Source organism: Scomber scombrus, chromosome 10 (assembly GCF_963691925.1).
Source record: "Scomber scombrus chromosome 10, fScoSco1.1, whole genome shotgun sequence".
NCBI lineage: Eukaryota > Metazoa > Chordata > Actinopteri > Scombriformes > Scombridae > Scomber > Scomber scombrus.
The window spans coordinates 23,646,373-23,659,657 of NC_084979.1; the positions used below are offsets into that span (position 1 = coordinate 23,646,373).

The 13,285-nt window shown below is 38.4% G+C and overlaps 1 protein-coding gene across 1 annotated transcript in view; it reads right to left on the minus strand.

Moving 5' to 3' along the window:
• The window catches only part of LOC133987398 (microphthalmia-associated transcription factor-like), a 32,410-nt gene extending 22,756 nt beyond the window's left edge, over positions 1-9,654 (minus strand). The window contains exon 1 of the mRNA XM_062426752.1: positions 9,299-9,654. Coding sequence (XP_062282736.1) covers positions 9,299-9,402 — 104 coding nt within the window. The 5' untranslated portion in view covers positions 9,403-9,654. The remainder of the gene's footprint in view (positions 1-9,298) is intronic.
• Between the last annotated feature and the right edge of the window lie 3,631 nt (positions 9,655-13,285).

The following is a 13,285-nucleotide window of genomic DNA, read 5'->3' on the forward strand; positions in this document are numbered from 1 at the left end:
TGTAGAATTGATAGAAAAGGATACAGGGTGTTGCATTGCTGTATATATTGTCAAACCTTCTTGGCAAATTTGCGATTTGTGATGGGTTTTACAAATAAAATTGACTTGACTCAATAGGTTAATATTTGATGACATAAATTATAAGGTATTTTTCATAAAGATGTGAGCAACATATTTAATGAGCAGATTTTAGAGTTGAAAGAATGAGCATGTCAGTGCTCTCTGGTGGAGAAGCAATGTAATAAACTTTAAAACTGCTATAATTCATATTTTTGTGAAAGGGTTGCTCATAGTAGTAAACTCGGAGAATCATCACCAACCCTGCACCTTGAGAATATTTCATACCTCAGCTCATCTTTACTGTTCTGATTCACTCTAATAGCTCTAATAAATCCACTGTATACTATCTGCCCAGCACCAAATGACAAACACGGTTAGCAACTAGCTGGTGAACATAGTGGACCGTTTAGCAGCTAAAGAGACTTCACAATATCACCTTAAAAGATGTCAACACCTTGTTCCAGCTGCCCCCAAGAGGCCACAAAAACCCATGAATGCAGCTTTGAACATATCTTTGGTATTTCTCTGTCACAATTTACTTACTTATCAGTCGACAACACTGATATATCTGTGATAATCTAATATAAAGCTATAATATAAAATCAACCATGTCGATGTATTGGCTGAGCTACATTTGACATCTTAATTAGAATTTTAAATAAGTGTCGCAAAGTTTAAAATATCGGCCCCATCAATGGTCGGCAGTTGAAGAGGTTTACACTTAATTATAGGAAATTAATCCCAACATGTTTCCAAATAGTGGACAATGGTTTTAAGAGCTGAGATCTGTGAGTTGTAGCGCCTCATGATTTTCTTTAATACATTCCTGATCATCAGCTTGATTTATGTGTGTTTGTGTATGTGTGTGTGCATGAATGACCAGAAGCCTCTCTACAAAGCAAAGCTCAACGTCTCGCTCAGTCTGTATTTTTCCTTTTGACTGTTGGGTGGCTTTTTGCCAAACAGACCACTGAAACACATAAAAAGCTCTTTTGTCCTTTTTAACTTTTTTCACTTGTGTGTGTGTGTGTGTGTGTGTGTGTGCGTGCGCGCGCACCTCCTCTCATGTTGTGTGTATCTCAAAGAAGAAAAAAAAAACAATGGCTGTACAGTCTTGAAGAGCCCCACCCACCCAACTCATGATTCCTCTGATTCTGCTCACTATGCTACTCCATCATACTCATTATTAGTCAAGCAGACAGAGCTTTGATGCAGGTTTTAATGACTGACAGATAGCTGCCCACCTGGAAAATGAAGTAGCTTTGCACCCAGAGAGAAGAGAAGGTAAGGGACAATGTTCAGTTGAGCGATAGAAATCTAATCAAAGCAAAAACACTGAGGTGCTTAATAGAAACTAATATATAAAACAGACAAGCTGCACCACCAGTACTACTGCAGGTAACTGACTTCAGATGGTAAAACGCTTCTACCCACTTTGGAAACCTAATGACCCTTTGTGTAGCATAGCTACTAAATAATGTTGTTACAACAACCTCATCTAAAGATCAATGTCATTACATTCAGAATTCAATTCAATTTTACTGTTATTAAGTTTGTCAAATTGACAAAAATGAAAATCAAGTCTAATTGCAATCAAGTCTATGCAACAAACTCAAGGTATTCAACACAAAAAACAGCACACGGAGCAGTTTGCTAATACCTATGATTGTAGGTACTTCCAACACACAGCTGTGTGCACACTGTTCTTCATTTTGCACATATACTGTTGAACACACACCAATACATTTCAAAGTCAAACCTTAATGCATGCCAACAATATCACAGATGCTGAGGCACCATACTCACAAACAGTCAAATGAGCAGGGTCTGTACACTTGCACTCCTACAGCCTCCATATTTGTTTGTTTTTTCCTGAAGGTGCACCACCCGCCCTTGGAGAGCAGTGAAAGTCATGCTGGTGGTGCAGCACTGAAAGTGTGTCAGAGGGGGGAGGCTCCAAGGCCCGGCCTGGACTCTCCAATCGCCACACAGAGTCCCAGGCAGAGGACCAGCCCCTGTCCGAGCATACCTCAGCGCACGAGCAGAGCAGAGGAGAGGAGAGCGAGTGCCTGCTAGAAACACACTGTCAGTCAACACGCCGCTTTAAAAACCACGCAGATACTGTTTCACTTAGAGACAAGTGTCACCACTGCTGAGTGGATGAACCACCACCAAGATTTAATCACTGTGCTGTGAACACCATGTATCTGCAAACTGTCAATTTGTCATGAGCCAAAAAAAAACAGCTTTGTGCCAATCCATTTTTCTAATAATCTAATGAGTTTTTAAACAGTTTATTTAGCCTAAGAGGTACAAGAATTTTCTCACCCCCATATAGAAACATAATCCTTCAGAATTCTAAATCAGTAACGTGGTTTTAATGGCCAGCCACATTTTGCTCATTATAATGTTTAAACTACAATTTACAGATTACAAACCTCCTCTGCAGGTTGTGAAAATTCTTCAACCTTTCGGCAAATTAGATCTTTTCAAACCAGATTAAATCAACTCAAAAATGCATCTGGAAATTTGGGAAATTCAAGGGTAACTGGTCAACCCACAGCAGCACACTCTCTACACACAAGTACACAAACATACTTTTAGCGCAATACAGATTATACAGTGTACATAATCTGAAGAAGCACAACAAGAAACTACTGTGTGCACACTGTTACTGATTCAATTATGTTCAGAATCTCTGCATAATATATATATAATAAAATCATAGTCAAGAAATAACGTTTCAGTCGATTTGAAATGAAAAAAGGCATTTTTAACCTTTTAGATCACATCCCCTGTCATCCTGTGCAACTATTTAACAATATATGCCAAACAAATAACAAAGATCAACTAATTTGTTTTCTTATGTCAAAATCAAATCATGTTTTCTTCCTATAAAACAAAATATGACATGTGCAGGCTTGAACCAACCAATTTAAACCAATAATATGACAACTACCCATCATTCAATCATCATTTTAGTGGTACAGAGCTACGATTCATTTAAACACGCCCACTATTCAATGTTCAAATCGAATTTCCTCCAAATTTTATGTCCCTCCTGTCTGTCCTGTTTCACTTGGAAATATACCATATGGAAATTAGATACTCTCGAAATTCATCTGGCTTTTAAAATCCCTGCCCAAAAAAACACTCTTCCATGGGAGGGCGCTCTTTCATCTCCTAGCCCACTTCACTTTCTCTGACATACAGTATAATCCTGTAATTGCTTTTTCTGGGGGGTGAAAGTGGGGGAGCACCATGACTTTTGTATATCACATACTTTAAGTATAATGGGAATGTAGTGTGAGAAAGAGAGAGGTGAGAAGGCTCAAATGAGATTACATTAGGGAGCGGTGCAGACATTGCACTGCAAAAACACCTTCCTTCAAACGAGCTGCTTGTGACGATGTCGTCCGCTTGTCTTTCTCTTCACCAGACTGCAGGTGCTTTGCTCACAGAGTAGATCCAGACCCTCCTGCAGGACGACACGACCTCTCTGCTAGAGTACAGCTCAGTGATTATGACCCTACATGACAGTACATTGATCCGCTCGAGCTCCCCTGCCGATCCCAACACCCCTATGTGCTGCAGCTGGTCTCATCCCCTGGAGTCACTTACTAGCAAGCAAATCAGTGATAATGAGAAGCGTTTGTATGCAAGTGTTAGATCTAGAGGCCATCAGCTTTGTAGACTTTGCACCCAGTGTCACACAAGGTTTAAAAGACATTTTTTGAATAAAAGAAGCAAGAAAGAGAAGAAAACAACTGTACAAACACAAACAATTAGGTGAACTAGTAGGTGGAAGCTCTGTATTTATCTATACAACTATTTAAATACAGAACTTCTGCTTAATGGACGGTTGTGAAGAACAATTGACACCTGAACGTCACGAAAAAAAACAACACATATTATTGTCACAATATAAACCACAAGAAAACGTAACATCCCACAGCTGACAAGCCAAGCCAATCATCAATAATACATCTAGAGTTGAAACAATTAGATTTAAATCTGCTTTATTCTAAATGCAATTATTCAGCCCTACTTGCATCATATGTACTTGTGTAGTGTAATGTGCTGAACATATCATATCAAACCAATAATCTTTTATACTGTATGTATAGATGATTTTTTCAATTGTGTATCTGTCTAAAAGACACACTTTATTTTAAGTCTCCCTATTCAGCAATTATAATCAGTATATAAACAGTTAGTTAATGGTTGTAGAAGACTATAATGTAGTTATAAGCAAATATAAGTGTTTATTAATGTATATTTTGTGGGCCCCCATAAGTGGAGGCTGTTGTACTCAGACAATTAATGACAATATAGTAAAAAACACTGTTGTAATATGAAATATGTCTTAATAAGAGAACAACACCTACAACTGTCCTTTTATCTGCTTAATGCTTATAAATGCTAAATAAGGGGACTTAAAGTAGAATCTGATAGGATTGATTCACGCCTACAGCTGAGAATCAAACCAAAATATAGATATTAACTGAGAAAAACTTTTGAGACTTTTTTCTCCAACAAGAACTGGCAAAATGATCACCTTTTCACAAACTATCAAGCTACTATCGATCAATGTCAAATAACTATCAAATAACCGTCCAAAAAAATGGTGTAAGCTCATTCTCTCAGCTGCTAAACAAAGATTCATATAACTTCTGACACCAGGGCAAAACAAAACTATGTAAGCTGTTAAAGCATCCAAAGAGATAATCAGGTTTTTTGCTGTGGCATTTCCAGGAAGCCAGGAAGGGTTGGGATAACCTTAACTTGCCGGGTCTTATTTCTGTAATTAGGTTCTGTGCCTTCCATAATTCCCTTCAGTTGCTTCCAGGAGGACGGCAGGCTACTGCTCTCTCTCCTCTCTTCTGTCTGTCTGTGCATTTCAGACACACTGCTACAGAAAGTTGAGTCAGTCCACAAAGGTTTCAAGTTAAGTAAATAAGGATATTGTACAAACATGAAGCAGTTTTTCTTGTAGCTCTTAAAGCAGTGAAGATGACAACAGGCGACTAACACATTATCTTATTGTGAGGGAACCACGATAATTATTCATGGATGAAAGAAATTCCTCAGTCCTCATTTTAAACACAATAGCTGATTTTTATTTATTTTTGCTAAGAAAAGTGCACCGAAAGTAACAGTTAATGTATTCATATAGTCACAAAGTTTTTAAAGCAGAAACAATTATTAGATTAGTCAGTTTTCGTCATTTTTCAGGTAAAAATGCTAAAAATTCACTGCTTTCAGCTTTTCAATCGTGAGGTCTGGCTGCTTTTCTTAGTTTTGTGTGTGAAAGTAAACTAAATATTTTGGATTTCTGACTATTGTTTGGACATAACAAGCAATCTGAAGACATCACATCAGGCTCTATCACTATTCACTATTTTCTGACATTTAGACCAAACAGTTATTTGAGATTTATTCCTTCTACATATAATTATTCCTTCTATACTTTACACCAGGATTTATGATGAAACTAAGGGTCTGAAGATTTCACCTGCTGTGTAAGAGGTGATGTTTTCAGTGTTGTTGCATTTCCTACTGGTCACCAACAGAGGTTGACAAAGATCACAGATAACTTTTATTAAAAAATGCGTGACGCAGAACAAAAAAAAAGATCCAAACTTTGTGAAGATTTTCCAAAGATAGCAAATGTAAATCACACATGTGCTTCAAAAAGCCACCAAAGACGATAAGATACAGCAGAAGTGATCGTGGCCGCAGATCAAGTAGTTGTGCTCCCGCCACGACACCTGTCTGTGTCACTTAACCCTTCAGTCCGTCTTAGATCATGGATGAAACTCTTCGGCCTCTCTGGCATCTCTGTCTGGGACTCCCATCGGGTACAAGCTGCTCCTTCCACATTCAGACTCAGCTTTCGCGCAACGACTTATCGCTTTGACATCTTTCTTTTGACACACAGTTGTAAATGTTTTTTCTATTTTATTCCCAATTTGTATTAACACAAATCTTGTTTGTAGCCAATCTGCAACATACTGCACATTAAAACCAAAATAACCCTTTTTTTTTTATAGCGCATTGTTTGATATTGTGATAGGTGAGCCAGCTATATTTAAATGTAACTGGGTGTTTAACCAAACTATTTATAGCACAATGTCAAGAAAGCTGACATTCAGTGTTTGATCAGAATCTAGTCTTCTTTGTCTATTCTTTCATTAAATATATCTTGACTTAAATCTGAATTTTGCTAAATTGAAAATGTATCTGGATCAGAAATCTTGCACAGGTCTTTGTGTTTATACAACATTAAACTTGAATACACTTGCAAAATGTGGCTTATATTAAATGAAAAATGTTATTGTAGTGGAAAATACGCACTGAACTTTCTAGTGCATCCAAACATGACCGGTACTGTATGAAAATGTTGAAACATAGCCAAACTATGTCGACCCATAAATTAGCAACTTCAGTTTTTATGACTTTCACTCTCATTTTGACTGTTGCATAAATATTTTAGGTGATTTATGTGCAAAAAAAAAAAAAAAACCCCCCCACAGCTCTCAGTTTCAGATATAACACATCCACTGCTAAATTTATACAGCTTATTTACACTGCATAGATTCACCGCCTGTCTCACATCTATATTAGGCACAAAGTCTGGCACATCGTCTGTGGCAGCCGGGTTGCTCTGTCAAACTGATACGGCCGCCGCTAGAAAACAAAAAGATCTTGCGAAAGCAAAGATGACATTTTGTCATTTCTTTTCAAATGTAAAAGCAGAGCGGGCAGCCGTGACAACGCATTAAACAAGTCAATACTCAATCAACTAATTATATCCATTTTGCACAACAATGTCTCACAACACAGTCATCGTGACTATTATTAGCTGTCTGCTTTACTCTTTTTAGTCTTCTATCCTCTTCAGCTGCTTCATGAGTCGCCTGCTTTCTTCTGTTTAACTCTGCATGTTTTAATGTCTGGTCTAACATCTGGTCAGGGTAAAGCAGTTTAAACTTGGCACTTTTATAGTGATGTTGATTCATGTGCATTGTCCCTATTAAAAAAATTAATAAACAGATTTATGCTGGGTCATTCTCATGTGGTGGGAAGAGGAAGTGGGATACCTTCAATCGAAACAACTGTTCAGAGAACTTCCCCTAATCCAAAAGAGATGACAATAAATGAAATAATCTGTTATTCCCCAAAACCAGTGCTGGTACTTCAGTAATACTGAGCCTGACTGCCGCTACTGCACTGCCAGCAGCGGCTCAACACTGCTTGGATTCAGCCCATGTATGTGTAATAGTGTAATGACATTTCACTAATGAAGAAATTAGTTTAAAAACTCAGAACTAGGTTAAAGGTTAGGACTGTCTGAGATGACAGTTTGTCTCCCTGAACTGGTGTTTTGGCTGAATTTAGAGAAAAGGAAACTGGAAGATCTGCAACAAAATGTGAAGAACCAGAGGGTGAAACAAAATAACAGGCGTCTACCAAAAATGTCTGCAATAAGAGCTCTGTCTCAACACAGTGGTGTACTGTCCTCTCAGTGTCTCACCCTTACAATGAGGCCATGTATTACTACCTCTAGACAGGAGTGGGCACAAAATACAGATAATCAGACAGCATTCTGTTAATAGAAGTATTGACGTCATCATCATAATCCTCATTGTGGTTGTCAAAATCACACAGGCACTTTCACAATCTCCTAGTTGTATCACAACTGAGGTGTTTCATTATCTATTAAGATCACGCCGAGATAAAATAATAAATAATACTGGTTATACAACAGTTCTTTAATAGTCAAAAATGCATCACAACCAGTAAGTTTTTGAGATCATTACAGATGTGACTTAATGCACTGTTTCATTTCTTTAAAGGAACACTTTGACATTTTGGGAAACTAGTTCATTCGCTTTCTCGCTGAGAGTTACTTTAGAAACAAACAGATGTATCAGTAAGCACACCCACTGTGGACAGTTCTCCCAGAAAAAGTGTGAAAGGTCAAATCAGACCACACAGACCTGACTCAGCTCAATGTTGATTGTTTGGAGAGGCATCAATGTGCCATAGCTGAGAATAGCTTTCTAATAAGTCAGTGCTGCAGAGTGTTGGTGGTTTTGTTCACGTCCTGAGACGCCATAGCAACTGTTAGCGTTTATTATATGAACAAGGTTAGCTTTAGGAGAGTTTTTGAGCACAGCAACTACTGCAGTTTTAGTTTGTCAGCTCCTAATTTAATAAACAGAAAGGCCAAAACTTGATTTTATCTCTTAGAGCCACTACAGCTCTCTCCAGGCAGGTTTTACTGTGCAAAAAGTGTTTAACCAGTTAATATTGAGTGTGGCTCAGGCCCTATTCTGTTCTGATAGAAGCTGCTTGGCATCCTCTTCATAACAATCTTCAAATATATGTTAAAACCATTATAATTTTGTTGTACTGTTCGACGCTGTATTCTGACACACAGCATCTATTGCATGTCTGTTCCTCCCTCTGTTGCTCCTCCTGAGGTTTCTTCCTTTTTTTCCCCGTTAAAGCGTTTTTCAGGCATTTTTTCCTCATTTGAACCGAGGGTCTAAGAACAGAGGATGTTGCTTTGCTGTTCAGATTATAAAGCCCCCTGAAGCAAATGTGTGATTTGGGATATTGGGCTTTGTAAATCAAATTGACTTGTATATTAAAACTGTAAACTAAATCTCCAGAACTCTCCACTACAAGAGGCATCTGTGCCATTTCAACTACAGCTGGCTTTTAGGTATTGAACTATAACTTACTAAACTGAAATTGTCATACAATATAATTTATCATTCTATTGATAGCCAATTTCCTCATGCCTACTGAAATGCTGAGACATTTATAAGATCATAAGCAAAACCTTACAGGAGAAGCCAAATAAAAACCAGTCCACCAGTTTAGCAGCCTGTCAAACCATCAACACAAGTGAGGCTGAGCCGCATCAAACTCTGACCTGTCTGCTCCTCTGCAGGCTAATATTTGAAGTTGATGTTGACAAGACAACACCCAAGTGTTGCATAACTTCATGCCAGCTGAAAAAAAACATAAGGAATGGGAGGCAAGTTGAATCCCATTGCAGAGCTCCGCGCCGGGACACATCCTCCTGTAACATCCCTGCAGAAGCCTTCAAACATGCACCGGAGTCCGGACAACACTCAGCAAGTTTGCAGCCTAATTATCACCTAAATACCAAAACCGCTTCAGCGTGGGAAATAACTGTCCACACTCCAGCAGCAGAACTGACCTGTTTTTCAAGGGTTGACTCTTCAATTCGTAATACGTTTTTGGTTCCTCTTGAAACTCCTCTCCAACATCGAAGTCGGGAACTATTCCCGATTCGGACTGCATACTTGCAGATGTCAATTTATAAAAAACGTTAAACCCCTTTTGAAAAATGACAGACTGACTGGATTTTGTGCCGCCGTACTTCGCTTAGTACCGACCGCTGTCAACTCGAGCCGCCTCTGTCCAGGACCCGGAGCTCTGTAGTCCTCCACAGCAGCAGGAACAGAGCCGATAAAGGGCCGCAAACGACGCTCCGACTACAACTACCATGATGCACCTCGTCTGTCAATGTCAGCATGGTTTTCATTGGCTGCAACATCCTAGGGGGATTCTTCTTTTTTTACACAGCCTTATTTGCTCACAGTGAAACTACAGTGCAATAAAGTTTAATATCATTCTATAATGATAATTAATTCACGTGAACATGTGTTTATCGCAACGGTTTATGGTATTGAATAGATGTAAACACTGGTTTGAGTTATTAAAAAGGATGTTCATCTACAGCCTGCAGTCTCAAGAGACATCACATTAAACCTGACCATATCGCAATGAATCACATATATAAAATAATATCAATGTCAACCTGCAAACCTGTGCAGTATTCTGATTTAAGGTGAATTATCTGTGAAGAATAACAAACAAAAAATGCCGCATACATGACTCTCATGTAAGCTGATTTAGACTGGGGAAGCACTGATTTTTGCAAGAGAGGACAACATTAATGCATGGTTAAGTATTATAATAACAAGTTAAGCTCAGGGTATCAAAGTCCCAGAGCTTATTACTCGCAGAGTGACCTTGAAAAACCGCTACACGGCGAATCATCCACTGATGATGGCATGTGCAATCATAAAAGGGATTTCCATGAAGACATACATGAATGAACGTGAAGGAGTTTTACTTCATCTCCAAGCAGGTCGCTTTACTCACATCAGTGATTCAAACACCAGATGTCCACTTTTGCACCACAACAGCACAAAATCAATCACAAAGTCACTCCTGCACAGCACAATTGTTAATAATCTAGAAATCTTCCACTTCTCTTACCGTCTCAGCGGGTCAATCTGTCATTTGTAAATCATGCAGCTATTGCACCCAAGTTATAACAAACCTGGAGACTCTGTCGACCCTCATGTCTGTGTTTCCCTCCTGTGCAGACAGTCTGACCTGACTTTGCTGCTCGTCTCCTAAACCCAGACTGTGCTCTGCTCACCAAGTTTGATCTGCTCGGTGGACTACTGTCAACCACTTGGGGGCAGTGTATAGCTAGGAAAGTTAGAGTTGTGTGTCCACGGGGGGCACTCTCTATTACAAAATGGAAATTCAAGTTCAATATTTGCATTCGCCTCATCCTGCTGAACTGGTTTAAGTCTGCATTTTACCAATGCAAATACCATGCAAATGTTCCTCTGCTGGAAAGCACTGACTTAAATACCTAAACATAAAAATCTTAACTGACATGAGGGTAATTTCAAGACAGACTTAATGAGACACATAATCAGAATGTATTCATATTTGTACAACACTTTTTTTTCCTTGTCACAGTAGTTCAGAGACTCAGTTACAGTCAGAAGAGGAGACACATGCAGGACCTGCAGGGTTTCCTGATCAGTCAAAGAGGACAGCGCCAGGCACACAATAGAGTAGACAACACATATTATTCTGCGTGCTGTTGTGGGATGAATAGGGGCGCTGATTACCCAGGACCTCCAGCTGAGGGAGGCCCCCAGAGTTTGCAGAGTAGACTACAATACCCTTTGTAATTCCTCAAGGGAATATACTATCTACAGTATACATATTTGATACTGTTTTTTTTTTAAGAAAGAAATATCCAAGATCATAGTGGTTTTAGAAATTACATCCCAAGAGCTAATTTACAGGTTTTTTCTTAAGCAAAATGAAAAAGTTTTGGTCCTACAGACATGTTCTGAACAGGGGTATTACTGATCTAAGCTATGGCAGCCAAATCGCACTGTACAGGCAGTGCAGAAAACCAGATCACGTTGCCTGTGCATACAACCAATATAACTTCACCCCGCTTATGCCAGTAACACATGCCAGTACAACATGTGCATGAAAGCTGCAACACACAAATGTCAGACAGCAAATGCCTGACTACACACTGGCCGTGTGCCATAAAATAACTAAACACATGAACAATAATAGTAATAATTACAGAGACACACCATCATTGTTTACACAGTGTTGTGCAGATTTAATGAGTAGTGACAGCCAGAGCAAACACTGCTGGCAAATAACACAAAGGATGAACTGAAACGCCTATGCTCAGGTGTGAGGAGACAGTCTTCACTTGTTTTCACTCACAGCTCTTTAATGCTGTCAGCCAGTGATCAGTGACTTGTGACCGTTTGCCACGACCACTTCCTGAATGCTGGAATCAAAACAAGATCCTGGAATACGAGCCAATGGTGTCCGGGTGTTCCAGGACATTATGTGTTGACTGTCACCCACTGATCAGTTTGTCCTGCCAGGGGACTGAAAAACGGTCAAGAAGAAGGTCCACTGAACATTAACCATTAGATACTCATTGCTAAACAGAAAATAAAATGATCCTTAAATTAATTTAAGTGAAAACTTAAATTAATATAAGGATGTACAGTGCGATTTGGCTGCCATAGCTTAGATCAGTAATACCCCTGTTCAGAACATGTCTGTAGGACCAAAAACATTTTATTATCTCCCTCATTTGGCATTTATAAGCAGTATTTAAACATGTAGTTAATGGTTTATAACACATTATAATATAGTTATAAAAGACCACTTTTAATTGTTAATTAATGTACAGTCAGCAATTACAACTTCTCCTATGAAGACATATTTTATATTATTAAGTTTATTAGTATATTGCCATTCATTATCTGTTTATACACTAGCTTCTAGTTATGGATGTCCACAGAAGGAGCTGTAGTTGCTGACAATAATAAACACTTATATCTGCTTGCCGCTGGTTTATAGTGAGTTATAAACAAGTTATTAGTTTGCTTATAAATGCTAAATGCATGGGACCTGAAATGAAACCAAGATACCATTTATATGATATCTTTAAGGCAGCAGGATTGTAATCAATGATCTTGCAAAAACTTAACTATAATATAACTCAAAATGTGCACCTCCAAAACCACTTTTACCTAAAAATGTTAAAACAGCAACAAAAAAAGAAACAATCTGAAGCAACAATCTATGATGCCCGTTTTAACATTTTTAAGTAAAAGTTGAACTTTTGTTTCTTTGTGTCCAACCATGTTTGTTTGAGATATTTCCTAAACGTTCTAGTCGCATGCATGAGATTATTTTTCCATTTACTAATAGATGTTTATTTAGAAGTTATGTACTCAACATTTACATATTATTTTGCATATCTACATATGAGACCACAACTCATTCTACTTTGTTTTGTTGTTCGTGATGTCAGCTCTTTTAGTTTCCGTTGTTGTAATGTGTGCAGGATGTATTTGCATAAAGTGTCTGCCAACCACCATTTGACTATGTTTAGAAAGGGACTTGAAGGCATCATAAATTGCATTGTTATCTTGCTTGCAGTAGTTATGATGCAGATATTGCACACAATGACTATTCTTCGCCAACAACTGTGGATTTATTAGTTGCTGAACAGATACAAACATGCAACATTTGTGCAGCAGACTTAAAGTACTGTGCAAATGAAAAGCAACCTACATTATAAGTTTCACATACATTACTGCTGATGTTCTGCTTGTTTTGCAAAATGTACTGAAAATATTGCTGAGTCTGGTTAGAATTGTACGTCCCAGCTTTTACCCTAAATTCCCTGAATGTATTTAACGTATAGTCTGCCATTGACGATAGAATCAAATACCTAATGAGGGTAACGAGGGTAATGAGGGAATCCTACTCTATTGTTTATGAGAGCAATTTCCCTGTAAGGAGGAGACTCACTGGGCAGATG